The sequence below is a fragment of the Heptranchias perlo genome, chromosome 13 (assembly GCF_035084215.1).
Source record: "Heptranchias perlo isolate sHepPer1 chromosome 13, sHepPer1.hap1, whole genome shotgun sequence".
NCBI lineage: Eukaryota > Metazoa > Chordata > Chondrichthyes > Hexanchiformes > Hexanchidae > Heptranchias > Heptranchias perlo.
Genome location: NC_090337.1, coordinates 44,258,222 through 44,274,356, shown reverse-complemented (window position 1 = coordinate 44,274,356; position 16,135 = coordinate 44,258,222). Strand labels below are relative to the sequence as shown.

General features: G+C 42.0%; 1 protein-coding gene across 4 annotated transcripts in view; it reads left to right on the top strand.

The window, feature by feature from the left end:
• mfsd1 (major facilitator superfamily domain containing 1) overlaps positions 1-16,135 on the top strand; it is a 52,497-nt gene that overhangs the window by 11,030 nt on the left and 25,332 nt on the right. For all 4 annotated transcript variants that reach the window (XM_067995391.1, XM_067995389.1, XM_067995390.1 and 1 more), the window contains exons 5-7: positions 7,372-7,439; positions 10,669-10,777; positions 13,336-13,438. In XM_067995391.1, coding sequence (XP_067851492.1) covers positions 7,372-7,439; positions 10,669-10,777; positions 13,336-13,438 — 280 coding nt within the window. The remainder of the gene's footprint in view (positions 1-7,371; positions 7,440-10,668; positions 10,778-13,335; positions 13,439-16,135) is intronic.

Here is a 16,135-nt window from a genome sequence, read left to right as displayed (position 1 = left end):
AAAACGGGTAGTTCGAGGAGGGGTGGGGCTGATTAGAGACCATAAAGGAGATCTACTCGTGGAAGCAGAGGGGATGGCCGAGGTACTGAAAGAGTACTTTGCATCTGTCTTTACCAAGGAAGAAGATGCCGCCACAGTCTCAGTAAAGGAAGATATAGTTGAGATACTGGATGGGCTAAAAATTGATAGAGGAGGTACTTCAAAGGCTAACTGTACTTAAAGTAGATAAGTCACCCGGTCTGGGTTGCTGAGCGAAGTAGGAGTGGAAATTGTGGAGGTACTGGCCATAATCTTCCAAACACCCTAAATACGGGGGTGGTGCCAGAGGACTGGAGAATTGTAAATGTTACATCCTTTTCAAAAAAGGGTGTAAGATAAACCCAGCAACTATAGGCCAGTCAGTTTAACCTTGGTGGTGGGGAAACTTTTAGAAACGATAATTCAGTACAGAATTAAAAGTCACTTGGACGAGTGTGGATTGATTAGGGAAAGCTAGCATGGATGTGTTTTTTTTTTATTCATTCATGGGATGTGGGCATCGCTGGCGAGGCCAGCATTTATTGCCCATCCCTAATTGCCCTTGAGAAGGTGGTGGTGAGCCGCCTTCTTGAACCGCTGCAGTCCATGTGGTGAAGGTTCTCCCACAGTGCTGTTAGGAAGGGAGTTCCAGGATTTTGACCCAGCGACGATGAAGGAACGGCGATATATTTCCAAGTCGGGATGGTGTGTGACTTGGAGGGGAATGTGCAGGTGGTGTTGTTCCCATGTGCCTGCTGCTCTTGTCCTAGGTGGTAGAGGTCGCGGGTTTGGGAGGTGCTGTCGAAGAAGCCTTGGCAAGTTGCTGCAGTGCATCCTGTGGATGGTACACACTGCAGCCACTGTGTGCCGGTGGTGAAGGGAGTGAATGTTTAGGGTGGTGGATAGGGTGCCAATCAAGCGGGCTGCTTTATCTTGGATGGTGTCAAGCTTCTTGAGTGTTGTTGGAGCTGCACTCATCCAGGCAAGTGGAGAGTATTCCATCACACTCCTGACTTGTGCCTTGCAGATGGTGGAAAGGCCACAGAATACCCAGCCTCTGACCTGCTCTTGTAGCCACAATATTTATATGGCTGGTCCAGTTAGGTTTCTGGTCAGTGGTGACCCCCAGGATGTTGATGGTGGGGGATTCGGTGATGGTAATGCCGTTGAATGTCAAGGGGAGGTGGTTGGACTCTCTTGGAGATGGTCATTGCCTGGCACCTGTCTGGCACAAATGTTACTTGCCACTTATGAGCCCAAGCCTGGATGTTGTCCAGGTCTTGCTGCATGCGGGCTCAGACTGCTTCGTTATTTGAGGGGTTGTGACTGGAACTAAACACTGTGTAATCGTCAGCGAACATCCCCATTTCTGACCTGATGGAGGGAAGGTCATTGATGAAGCAGCTGAAGATGGTTGGGCCTCGGACACTGCCCTGAGGAACTCCTGCAGCAATGTCCTGGGGCTGAGATGATTGGCCTCCAACAACTACTACCATCTTCCTTTGTGTTAGATATGACTCCAGCAACTGGAGAGTTTTCCCCCTGATTCCCATTGACTTCAATTTTACTAGGGCTCCTACTAAAGGCAAATCATGTTTAATTAATCTGATAGAGTTTTTTGATGAGGGAACAGAGAGGGTAGATGAGGGCAATGCAGTTGATGACGTTTGATAAATTGCCCCATGGTAGGCTTATCATCAAGATTGCAGCCCATGGAATAAAGGGGGCAGTGGCAACGAGGATACAGAATTGGCTAAAGGACAGGAAAAAGGGAGTAGTGGTGAACAGTTGTTTTTCGGACTGGAGGGAGGTGTACAGTGGTGTTCCCCAGGGGTCGGTGCTAGGACTGCTGCTTTTCTTGATGTACATTAATGACTTGGACTTGAGTGTACAGGGCACAATTTCAAAATTTGCAGATGACATAAAACTTGGAAGGGTAGTAAACAATGAGGAGGATAGTGATAGATTTCAGGAGGATATAGACAGGCTGGTGGCATTGGCGGACACGTGGCAGATGAACTTTAACGCAGAGAAATGCGACGTGATACATTTCGGTAGGAAGAATGAGGAGAGGCAATATAAACTAGAGGGCACAATTCTAAAAGGGGTAAAGGAACAGAGAGATCTGGGGGCATATGTGCACAAATCATTGAAGGTGGCATGGCAGGTTCAGAAAGCGGTTAAAAAAAAGCATTCAGGATCCTGGGCTTTATAGAGTATGGAAGTCATGATGAACCTTTATAAAACACTGGTTCGGCCACAATTGTGTCCAGTTCTGGGCACCATACCTTAGGAAAGATGTGAAGGCCTTAGAGAGGGTACAGAAGAGATTTATTGGAATGATTCCAGGGATGAGGGACTTTAGTTACATGGATAGACTGGAGAAGCTGGGGTTGTTCTCCTTGGAACAGAGACGGTTGCGAGGAGATTTGATAGAGGTATTCAAAATCATGAAGGGTCTAGACAGAGTAGATAGAGAGAAACTGTTCCCATTGGTGGAAGGGTCAAGAACCGGAGGACATAGATTTAATGTGGTTGGCAAAAGAACCAAAGGTGACATGAGGAAAAACTTTTTTACACAGCGAGTGGTTAGGATCTGGAATGAACTGCCCGATGAGGTGGTGGAGGCAGATTCAATCATCGCTGTTGAAAGGGAACTGGATAAGTACTTGAAAGGAAAAAATTTGCAGGGCTACGGGGATAGGGCGGGGGAGTGGGACTAGCTGGATTGCTCTTGCATCGAACAGGCATGGACTCGATGGGCCAAATGGCCTCCTTCCGTGCTGTAACCTTTCTATGATTCTATAAATCGTTTCTGCACCCTCTCTAAGGTCTTCACATCCTTCCTAAAATGCGGTGCCCAGAATTGGACACAATACTCCAGTTGTGGCCGAACCAGTGTTTTATAAATATTCAACATAACTTCCTTGCTTTTGTACTTCATCCCTCAATTTATAAAGCCCAGGATCCCATATGCTTTTTTAACCGCTTTCTCAACCTGAACTGCCACCTTCAAAGATTTATGCGCATATACCCGCAGGCCTCTCTTTTCCTGCACCCGCTTTAGAATTGTACCATTTAGTTTATATTGCCTCTCCTCGTTCTTCCTGCTAAAATGTATCACTTCGCACTTCTCTGTATTAAATTTCATGTGCCATATGTCTGCCCATTTCACCAACCTGGCTATGTCCTCTTGAAGTCTATTACTATCTTCCTCACTGTTTACTACACTTCCAGATTTTGTGTCATCTGGACATTTTGAAATTGTATCCTGTATACCAAAGTCCAAGTCATCAATATATGTCAAGAAAAGCTGTCCTAGTACCGATCCCTGGGGAGCACCACTGTATCCCTCCCTCCGGTCCGAAAAACAACCGTTCACCACTACACTCTGTTTCCAGTCACTTAGCCAATTTTGTATCAATGCTGCCACTGCCCCTTTTATTCCATGGGCTTCAATTTTGCTAACAAGCCTATTATGTGGCACTTTGTCAAAAGCCTTTTGAAAGTCCATATGCACAATATCAACCACATTGCCCCCATGAAGCTCTCCGATACTTCATCAAAAAACTCAATCAAGTTAATTAAACAGGATTTGCCTTTAACAAATCCATGCTGGCTTTCCTTTCTTAATCAACACTTGTCCAAGTGACTATTAATTTTGTCCCAGATTATTGTTTCTAAAAGCTTCCCCACCACCAAGGTTAAACTGACTGGCCTGTCGTTACTGAGCTTATCCTTACACCCTCCTTTGAACAAGGATGTAACATTTGCAATTCTCCAGTCCTCCGGCACCACTCCCATATCTAAGGAGGATTGGAGGATTATGGCCAGCACCTCTGTAATTTCCACCCTTACTTCCCTCAGCAACCTAGGATGCATTCCATCCGGTCTGGGTGACTTACCTACTTTAAGTGCAGTCAGCCTTTCCAGAACGCCGTCTTTATCAATTTTTAGCTCATCCAGTATCTCAACTACTTCCTCTCTTACTGTGACTTTGATGTGGAGATGCCGGTGATGGACTGGGGTGGACAAATGTAAGGAATCTTACAACACCAGGTTATAGTCCAACAAATTTATTTTAAAATCACAAGCTTTTGGAGATTATCCCCTTCGCCTGACGAAGGGGATAATCTCCTTATCATTCACCTGACGAAGGGGATAATCTCCGAAAGCTTGTGATTTTAAAATAAATTTGTTGGACTATAACCTGGTGTTGTAAGATTCCTTACTATGACTTTGGCAGCAGCATCTTTCTTGGTAAAGACAGATGCACAGTTCTCATTTAGTTTTTCAGCCATGCCCTCTGCCTCCATGCGTCGATCTCCTTTTTGGTCCCTAATTGGCCCCACTCCTCCTCTTACTACCCGTTTACTATTTATATGCCTATAGAAGACTTTTGGAGTCCCTTTTATGTTAGCCGCCAGTCTTTTCTCAGACACTCTTTCCCCTCATTTCCTTTTTCACTTTTCTTCTCTGTACTTTCTAAATTCAGCCTGGTTCTCACTTGTATTATCAACCTGTCATCTGTCATAGGCCACCTTTTCTGCTTCATCTTACTCTCTATCTCGTTCATCATCCATGGAGCTCTGGCTTTGGTTGCTCTAGCTTTCCCCTTCATGGGAATGTACCTGGACTGTACCTGAATCACCTGCTGTTTAAAGGCCGCCCATTGTTCAATTACAGTGCTGTCTGGCAATCTTTGATTCCAACTTAACGTGCCAGATCCGTTCTCAGCCCACTGAAATTAGCCCTCCTCCAATTAAGTATTCCTACTCTAGATTGCTCCTTGTCTTTTTTCATAGCTAATCTAAACCTTATGATACTGTGATCACTGTTCCCCCACTGACACTTGCGACACTTAACCCATTTCATTCCCCAGAACTAAATCCAGCAATGCCTCCTTCCTCGTTGGGCCGGAAACATACTGATCAAGAAAGTTCTCCTGAACACACTTCAGAAATTCCTCCCCCTCTTTGCCCTTTACATTATTACTATCCCAGTGTATATTAGGATAATTGAACTCTCCCATTATTACTATAGTTCTTGCATCTCTCTAATTTATCTACAGTTTTGCTCCTCTATATCCTTCCCACTAGTTGGTGGCCTATAGAATACACCCAGTAGTGTAATGATGCTTCTATTGTTTCTTAACTCTAACCAAATAGATTCTGTCCTTGGTCCCTCAAGGACATCCTCTCACTCCAGCACTGCAATATTTTCCTTAATCAATACTGCCACCACCCCCCCCTCCTTTTTTTCCCTTTCCTATCTTTCCTGAACACCTTGTATCCACGTATATTTAGTACCCGATCTTGCCCTTTTTTGAGCCATCGCCACTACATCATATTCCCATGTGGCTATTTGTGCCTGCGGCTCACCAACCTTATTTGCCACGCTTCGTGCGTTCACACACATGAACTCTAAACCTATCCTAGATCTTCTTGTGTTCTCTCTTAGTCTGATCCCACCTAATACTGTACTATTTCTTACTCTAGTGCTATCTGTCGCTCCCAACCCTTTGTGCACCTTGTTTCTCCTTTCTAATGCTACATCCTGGTTCCCATCCCCCTAACAAATTAGTTTAAATCCTCCCCCACAGCACTAGTGAACCTTCCCGTGAGGACATTGGTCTCAGCTCAGTTGAGGTGCAACCCGTCTGTCTTGAACAGGTTCCTCCTGCCCCAGAACTGGTCCCAATGCCCCAAGAATCTGAAGCCCTCCCTCTTGCACCATGTCTCTAGCCACGCATTAACTGCCTTATCTTCATATTTCTGTACTCACTAGCGCATGGCACTGGGAGTAATCCAGAGATTACTACCTTTGAGGTCCTGCTTTTGAACTTCCTCCCTAGCTCCTGAAACTCTGACCACAGGACCTCATCCGTTTTCTTTCCTATGTCGTTGGTACCCACACGGACCATGACTTCTGGCTGTTTCCCTCCCCCGGCAGAATATTCTGCACCCTCGTCGTGATGTCCTTTACCCTGGCACCAAGGAGGCAACACACCATGTGGGACTCGAGTCGGCGGTCACAGAAACATCTGTTTGTCCCCCTGACTATCGAATCCCCCATGACTACTGCATTTCTACACTTCACTATGCTCCTCTGTGCAGTCCTATGCCTCATGGTGCCATGTTCAGGACTGCACTCCTTCGAGGTGTCGTTACCCTCACTGGTATGCTCTGGTGTCAGTTATCCAGTTTGTGCTCTGGTGTCAGATAACTTGTATTTCAATACATGATGCTGTTTGAGAGTGCATGTAGACTGCAGTACAAGTCTCAGACTGGTAACTGCCGTTTGGGTTTTAGCCAGGAAGTACCCTGTTTACATTTCCTAGCTGGTCCTTCAATTCTGCTGCCCGGGAAAGAGCTTTGCACTTGCGTGTATTTGTAGAATTTTTCTCCCAGCAGTTTAATTTTAAATGTTTTAACAGTGTGGGCAGCAATGCCTAAACATTTTGATTGCAACTATACACCGTTCACTTCCAAAGTGGCACAAAACCATCCCTCTAGAGAGTCTCCATTCTCTTTGCTCTGATTTCCAGTAGGGCTCCAATTCTGGATTTATGCAGTAACTTTAGCATTTGTGTGACCACCTCATGTGATTTATAAAATGGTGGACATAAATCCCAGCCATGAAATTTTTTTGATGTGATAGGATGGTTAACAACTTCACTGTTTATTTGTTAGGATAGTTAACATAGTTTTCTGTTGTGACCTTTAGCCATTGTGACAAACTGCAGTTACAAAATGGCTTTAATTGAAAATCTAACATTGGTATATATAATTGGGAGAGGGAGAGAGGAAAGTGGATAAATGTAATGCTTACACCCCCTTCTCCTCCTCCACACCCTTCATTGTAATTTCCTTTAAGTGCAATATTTTTGTTGGACTTTAAATATTTAATTTTTAAAGCCCACAGTAGGTGAAGAGTTTTTCTTTGACTTGTCGACGTGCACAAGGAAAATTACCAGTCTTCTCTCAAATTGTCAATGATAAGGGCTGGTACCCACATTGCAAGTGATAATGGTCTTTTATGAGTTTTTTAAAGCACAACTTCATCAGAAGGCTATGTTGTCTCTGTCTCACTACGGTGTGTACTTTATTAGACACAATCCTAACTGTTTTCTGGGTGTCAGAAGGCAGGTTATCACAAAATGGCAAATGAGTAACTGCAGAGTCTTCCTTCTAACTTAGTTACCAAATGACTAGTCTGATACAGAGAAGATCGAGCAAGCGTATTGTCATTGTGCTATAGTTTTTATTGTTATCTTCAAAGGCGTGGAGGCCTAATGAAGGAGAAGATATCCACATGGATGGAAAGTAATATAAATTTGTGCCTTTTTTTAAGGTTATTGTTGCTGCTGGAGCATTGTTGAATGCATTTTGGCTCATGGAACTGGGAAGATTTGTGTTTGGGTGAGTTGATGTTTATTTTATACCAGTGCTAGATAACTGACTAAGTGTGCTCGAGATTACTTGCTGGTCAATGTAGGCAATGTGACATAAATTTTCCAATCTGCATTATTTTAACGTTGGCATCAATCCATTTATTCATAATGGGTTAATGCTAGCCTTAAGATCGCACAGATCAGGAAATCTAGGCCTGAGTTAAACACACGTAAGAAACCCTAAAGGAAGAGGCATTGTTAATCTTTTGTTCCTGACCTTCAACATGTAAAAGATCATGGACCTACAGTGACTCGCCTCTACAGTGAGGATATATGTGCTATTTCTGACTTGCATCCACAATACAATTGCATAGAGATGTGGATAAGGAGATTACAAGTTCTATTACAGCAAACTAGAAAATAAATTAATGGAGGCCAATACAATATTGATAAATATATAAAAAGGAATGCAGTATTGAAATAGGAAAGTTAAGCCTTGAATGGAAAATTAAGCGTAATGTCCTTTATGGAGATCTGATTAAAAGGGTAACAATTTCAATGAATTATTTGTGCCAGCCTTGACTTAGTGGTACTACTCTCTTCTGAATCAAAAGGTCGTGGGTTCAAACCCCACTCCAGAGACGTGACCACATAATCTAGGCTGAAGGAGTGCTGCACTATCTGAGGTGCCGTCTTTCGGATGAGATGTTAAACCGAAGAGACCATCTGCCCCCTCGGGGAGATGTAAAATATCCCATGGCACTTCTTGAAGAGCAGGGGAGTTCCCCTGATGACCTGACCAACATTTAACCCTCAACCAATGCCACTAAAATAGAATTTCTGGTTATTTATCTTGTCATTTGTGGAATCTTGCTGTGCAAATTGGATGCCGCATTGTTTTTACATTACAACAGTGATTACACTTCAAAAGAACTTAATTGACTGTGAAGCACTTCAGGATGTCCTGAGGTTGTGAAATGCACTATATAAATGCAATTTTTTTTCTTATTTGCTAACCTTTTAATCACAAAAATGTTGTTCCATTAGCATGATGCCTTTTAACATGATTTATCCTTTCAGTTTTGTATTTGCGAATAAAAGTTTGTCTGGCTTCATAAAGATGGACACTTAGAAATTAGAATGATGCACATGTTTACAGTATTAGTTGAGAGCAGTCAGAATATTATTTCAAAACAAACGGGAAAGAGACAGATTTGCAGAGCTGTTGGCAGTCTGCTTATCAACTCAGCATGTTAAAGAATCATTTAAAAAGCACATTAGTACTAAAACTGGTCATTGTATTAGTTTATGAAGATCAGAAACAAGAAGTTTCCTGTCCACTGATACGACAGGATAAAACAAGAGCAATGCTGTATAAAATGAAAAGTCATTAGAGATGAATTGGAAAAGGTCTCTTCATATCGATAGGAAATCTGAGTTGCTCCATAATAGTCAACAGCAACAAAAACTTGCATTTATATAGTGCCATTAATGTAGGCAAACGTCCTAAGATGCTACCCAGAATCATAATCAGATAAAATTGACACAGAGCCAAAGGAGATATTAGGGTGGGCGACTAAAAGCTTGGTCAATGAGGTAGGTTTTAAGGAGGTCTTAAAGGAGAGAGACAGAGGTTTAGATAATGCCCTGACTTCTTTTCTCCGCGACCAATTGTCTCCTTAAACAGCTGTCCCCTGCCACCTCCAACAACAAGTGCACGGAGCTCATGGACATCTTTGGTACTAAGATTGAGACCATCCGTTCAGCTGCCTCTGTTGCATCCCTCCCCTTCCTTAGCTCTGAACCCGCATCTTTCGTGAGTTTCTCTGCTATCTTTCCTCGTGCCCTCTCTGAGCTAATCTTGTCCATGAGACCCACCTCCTGCTCTCTGAACCCTATTCCCACTAAACTACTGACTACCAACTCCCCTTCCTGGCCCCCATGCTAGCTGATATTGTAAACTATTCCTTCTTTTCAGGTACTGTCTCTCTCTCTCAAATCTGCCGTCATCACCCCTCCTCAAAAAACCCACCCTTGACCCCTCTGTCCTTGCAAACTACCACCCTGTATCCCACCTCCTTTTCCTCTCCAAAGTCATTGAATGTGTTGTCATCTCTCAAAACCGTGCCCATCTATCCCGCAACTCCATGTTTGAACCTCTCCAATCAGACTTCTACCCCTGCCACAGCAATGAGGGCCTAAACAAAGTTGCAAATTATATCCTCTGTGACAGTGGTGCACTATCCGTCTTGATCCTTCTCGACTTCTCTGCAGCCTTTGACATGGTTGACCACTCCATCCTCCTCCAGCACCTCTCCTCCATTGTTCTGAATGGTACTGTCCATGCCTGGTTCAGCTCTTGCCTATCCAGAGCAGCCAGAGAATCTCTTTCTTTCTGTCCCTGCACCATTACCTCAAGTGGCCCAAGGATCTATCCTTGGGCCCCCTCTTATTTCTTATCTGCATGCTGCCCATCGGCAACATCCTCCAAAGATATGACATCAGGTTCCACATGTATGATGCCGCCCAGCTCTACCTCACCGCCACTTCTCTCGACCCCTCCAATGACCCAGTGTTGTCAGCTTGCTTGTCCGACATCCAGTCCTGGTTGAGCCGCAATTTCCTCCAGTTAAACATTGGGAAGACCGAAGCCATTGTCTTCGGCCCCCGCCACAAACTCCATTCCCTAGTCACCAATTCCATCCCACTACCTGGCCACTGTCTCAGGCTGAGCCAGACTGTTCGCATCTTCGGTGGCCTATTTGCCCTTGAATTGGGCCTCCGATCCCATATCCTCCATCACAAAGACCGCCTATTTCAACCTCTGTGTGTGTATGTATAAAGGTAAATGCTTTATTTTCAATAACTACACTTACTATCATCAGTTGTCCTTGTTACTGTGTTAGACTGTTAACTCCATGCAACACCAAGGCTCCCTTTAAAGTGTCAGCCCTGACTGTACTCAAGTTTTAGAGTGGACTTAGACCTCCGTGGTGCAAGTGCGACCAAAAAAGGCAAGCTGACACTTAACAATTGGACAAATGGTTAATATACAGTGTAGTGTTTCATCATAAAATTGGGAAAAAAGTCAATACTATCACACCTCCTCTGATCTGAGATGGCTCAGTTACACACTGTCTTTATCAACTCACCATCAGGAAGATCCTCTTTACTTAATTTGATGCCGGAGATAATTGTGAGTAAAATGGAACGATAAAGTAATTGCAACTTAATCACGTTTTTTTTTACTTTTACAGGATTGGTGGGGAGTCGCTCGCTGTCGCACAAAACACGTATGCCGTCAGCTGGTTCAAAGGCAAAGAGCTCAACCTTGTGTTTGGGTTACAACTGAGCATGGCTAGACTGGTATGAATAGCACGTTTTAGGTGCTGAGATGTAACAAAAAAATCCTAAAGTTCATCATCATTGGATTCACTTCATAAAAATATCTGGAAATAAACAGCATTTTGATACGTCATCCTCTGCAATATAGGAAAGCAATAGAGCTAATCTGGATAAATGTAATTTCTGGAGCTAGACTGCAGCAAAATATTATGCTCTGCTAGTTTGCACGTATGTGAAGTACTAAGGAGCAATTGAATGTGTACAACTATGAAACACTCTACCGTTATTAAGGCCACAGATTTATTGGAGGGAGGACTAGATGAGGACTGGGAGAGGGAAGGAGAAAATGGCAGAGCAGTATCCATTTAACTTTTTAAAAGAAATGTCTAATTGTATCCTACATTGCTTTATAAACACAGCTTTTTCTTGTACTTTGCTTCCTACCTGCGGTGGTTTAGTTTTATTTTGTTAGCTGCAATTCTGTTGCTTACATTCTTAATTCTGTAAAATTACTTTGGGAGATATATAATGGAACACACTGAAGATGTGTTCCAACTATTCTCAAGAAGTAGGGCATCCGTTCACACCTATGATCCCTCACATGACAAATTCTAGATGTCACAAGATAATTACGAATGAGGAACACCATTTAGCCTATCTTGATTCATCCATCCATAATAATCCTGAAGTCCCCCCACAACTTCTAATCAGTTCTTAAAAGATTTCAGGGTTTTCACCTCCACTATTTTATTTGATAGTCCATTCCATTATTGATCATTCTCTGTGTGAACTTGATATCAGTCCCAAATTTGCTTTTTATTAGCTTGAACCTGTGGCCCCTTGTCCTCCTCTCACAATTTAAAATAATTTTTCATACCGTTTGCACTCTTATGTACCTCAATAAGATCACATCTCGGATGCTTCCTTTGAAGGCTGAAAAGCCCAAAGTTTCTCCAATCTTTCTTCACAATGTACACAATTTTTTGACAGTAGTATAACGCTTGCTCTTCTGCACTGCATCTAGTGCTTGAATGTCGTCTTCATGTTACTGTGACCAGAAATGGACACATTCCTCAAGATGTGGTCCGACCATTAAACAGTTTGATCATGGCTCCCTCTGACCTCTGTTATATGTTTTGGCTGTGTAGTTGTCATTCTGTTGATTTTGGTTGCATTGGTTGAACGTGTCGAGCACCAAATCTGCTACGATTCCTAAGTCTTTTCAACTTCATTCTTAGTTATTTGAGCACCATTCGTGGAGTAAGTGTGTTTCCTATTTTTCCTTTGTGTCCAGTATTTTATATTTGATTGTCTGCATTAAATATCATCTGCTACTGTTTTGCCCTTAGAAATATTTTCTGTAATTTCTGAACTGCCTCCTCCGATTCCACTGCTCTTAATTTGGTATCATTTGCAAATTTGACCAATGCCAACTGTCTGAAGTATGTATTTTTCAATTTCCTTTCCCAAGGGGAGGAAAATATAGAGAGCCAGTCTGGCCTCTATTCGTGTGTCTCTAAACAGCAGGTTCAAACAGTATTTGTGGAGGCCACAGAAAATATCTGCTGCAGGGGGACTTATTAAAGGAAGAAATGAGGCAGAGAAGTGGAACAACTCTTGCTATATCCTGTTTGGATGATTTTGAAGTGGGGTGAAAGGAGGACCCTGCACCTCCAACTCAATTCAACTCTTCCCAGGAAAAGCACAGGAATACTGACTACACGGAGACTCGTTATTCTGTTAAGTGTAGTTGGATGGAGAGGTCACCAGAAGTGTTCTAGGTCAATCTTTGGTTTGAGTTCCTAATTTTTCCCACATCACTGAGTTGGTGCTTTTTCACTTCAGTGGAAGGAGAGAGATTTTTTCCCAGGCTGCACTTGCATACTACCTCCTGATGGCTGGCTCAGTTATTTGATGGAGGTCCATTGCTGCATGTCCCAAGGAACAGTAGCAAAATAGGGCAGCTTCCCTTCCACCCCCCTCTTTTCTAAAAAAAAAGGATTCAGGTAAATATTTTTAAGCTTTACATATAATATTACAAATTTAACACTAATCCTAACTGAGCAGAGTTCCTTTCAGTGTAACCAAATGAGGGTTTTCTCACTCATAAATGAAGCTTGGGTGTAGGGGGTAGAGAAAGGAAATGTTCAGTTGATAATTCATTTAGAGGGTCTGAGTTTAGATCCAGTATTATTCGGTTGAATTTCTTTCTCTAATTAATGAATTCAGTTAACTTTGCTAAATGCAACACTTTGTAGCACCTAAAGTTTCACTAAATTAATTAATTTGTAATGGAAGTGCAGTTTTTAAGAGTACCATTGACTGGACATTGTAGACAACTGTCCAACCGCCCTTCATGCTGAAGGAGAAAATGTAGGAAATTGAAGCAGTGGAATCTAACTTTGGGGTGACAAATGAAGTTAATGCCTTTTGAATATGTAAGTTTTAGAATAGATTTTTTAAAAATCTTGCAAGTCTGAAAAATGTAAATGTACATGGCAACCTGTGTGCATAAATCAGTCTTGCATTGGAGTAAGTTCTGTAAAGTTTAAACTTTACTTTTTGTTTTTTTTTTACAGGGTAGTACTGTGAACATGAACATAATGGGGTGGGTCTATGCCAGAGCAGCAGAGATGATGGGCTCTGTGGGTTACAGCGCACTTGGTATAAGTCTCATGATAGGTTTGTATCTTTGTTTTCATTTAATGATACCAACATGCTTGACTGGAATTTTTATTGGCCACAGTTGATCTATCTTTGATGCTAATGTCAGCTCTCATGTATTTTTATTCTCTTGCAATCCCAGTTCTAGAAGTTCAGCTGCCTCCAGTGATATTCTTCCAATATTGATTAACAGGCGCATAAGTTTAAACATGTTCCTTACCGGATATGGGAGGGTCAAGCAAAGCTCACTTAGTAATTTTGGTCACTGTAAGCATAGTGATTTAGAAAGTGAACACTGTCTTTAGCTTTCACTGTTTAGAAGTTGGTTTACACTTTCATCCTGAACCTTCCATCAGAAAGATGACTTTGTTTCTATTAATAAAGCTTTTATTTGGTTGTTGAGGTGTTGTTGATCCTGTTTAGCTAATACAATTCTCTTCAGAATGTAGCATAAGAAGAGTCAGAAATGAGAAAAAACCACGAGGCCCTTTCATGCTCTTCCCTTTTGTACATTAGCTCTCCCATCATGACCTATTACAAGAAAAGTCACAGATGGCTATTCTGTAGCACAGATAGAAAAGTTAATTGTACTAATAAACTGTGTCCTGGCATAAGGTTATTTTAACAGAAACTTCCCATGTGGTGAGCAGAATTCTTTCATCAAAAATAGAGTCTACTATGGTATTTGTTTGTTCAACACCATTTCTTTAACACCTATAACTAATTCAGTCTTTGATCTTTTGTTTGGCAACAGCAAATAGATGATTACATTGGCTTACAAGATCTTAATTTGGTTTGTGCTGGTATACCTAGCCTTTTGAAGACTAGGAAGAGTTGAAAAAGATGTTTTTCATCCTGTCTCCTTAAATTTGCAAGTGATTACGTGAATCATGGTGATCTTGTAGGACAGTTTAATACTCTCGGAAATTCTAATGTTGCATGGTACTTGGACATTGGAATACTGTAGTCATGACTTATTTTGAACCAACATAAACAAAAGGGAAACAATTTCCTAATTACAGTGGCATTTTACATTTAATCCTGTGCTCACTGGATTATAAATAGAAACCTATATAATCCCTTTATTTTCAACATCCTTCACAAACCAGTAAAATACAGAAAGGCTTGGATTTATTTAGTTCTTAGCACCTCTACATTTAAAAATTCTTCACATACAATGAATTAATTTGAAATACAGTGACTGTTATATTGCACACTACCACCTACTTCAGTCACTTGGCCCTGTTGGTAGCACTCTCAGCTGAGTCAAAGGGTTGTGATTTCAAGCTCCGTTCAGAATTTTAGTGAACCATCTTGGTGGATGCTCTTGTGCTGTATCACTGCATCATTAGAGGTACTGACCTTCAGCTGAGATGTTAAATTGAGTTTCTATGTGCCTGTTGTGGCAGTTTGTGTGAACATTAAAGATCCCATGGATTAGTTGAAGAATATTGTCTTCTCCCAGTGTACAGGCCAATAGTTTCCCCTCAACAACCAAATGTCATGTAGGGAAATGTACTAGCCATTTTGCGCACAGTGAGATTCCACAAACGACAGAGAAATGACCAATTAATCTGTATTTGGTGGCTGAGGAAAGAATCATAATATGCTGGTTTCTTGGACACTTCGGTCCGTTTATGTTTTAGAAATAGTTACAATCATAGAATGGTTACAGCACAGAAGGAGGCCATTCGGCCCATCAAGCCCATGCGGCTCTTTGTAAGAGCAATCCAATTAGTCCCATTCCCTTGCTCTTTCTCCATCGCCCTCTGGTTCTCGACTCTTCCGTCAATGGGAATAGTTTCTTTTTACTTACTTTATCTAACCCCTTCATGATTTTGAACACTTCAATCAAATCTTCTCCTAACTTTCTCTGCTCTAAGGAGAACAACCCCAGCTTCTCCATTCTATCCACATAACTGAAGTCCCTTATACTGATACCATTCAAGTAAATCTTTTCTGCACCCTCTCTATGACCTTCATATCCTTCCTAAAGTACGGTGCCCAGAATTGGACACAATACTCCAGTTGTGGCCGAACCAGTGTTTTATAAAAGTTCAACATAACTTCCTTGCTTTTATACTCTATGCTTCTATTTATAAATGTAAGGAATCTTACAACACCAGGTTATAGTCCAACAGTTTTATTTGAAAATCACAAGCTTTCGGAGGCTTTCTCCTTCGTCGGGTGAAGTGTGGGATTTACAAAGCCCAGGATCCCGTATGCTTTTTTAACCACTTTCTCAACCTGCCCTGCCACCGTCAAAAAATTGTGCACATATACCCCCAGGTCTCTCTGTTCCTGCACCCCCTTTAGTATTGTACCATTTAGTTTATATTGCCTCTCCTCATTCTTCCTGCCAAAATGTATCACTTCGCACTTAAATTTCATCTGCATATGTCTGCCCATTTCACCAGCCTGGTCCTCTTGAAGTCTATTATTATCCTTTTCACTGTTTACTACACTTCCTAGTTTTGTATCATCTGCAAATTTTGAAATTGTGCCCTGTACACCCAAGGCCAAGTCATCAATATGTATCAAGAAAAGCAGTGGTCCTGGTACCGACTCCTGGGGAACACCATTGTGTATCTTCCTCCAGTCTGAAAAACAACCGTTCACCACTACTGTCTGCTTTCTGTCACTTAGCCAATTTTGTATCCATGCTGCCACTGCCCCTTTTATTCCACGGGCTTCAATTTTGCTGACAAGCCTATT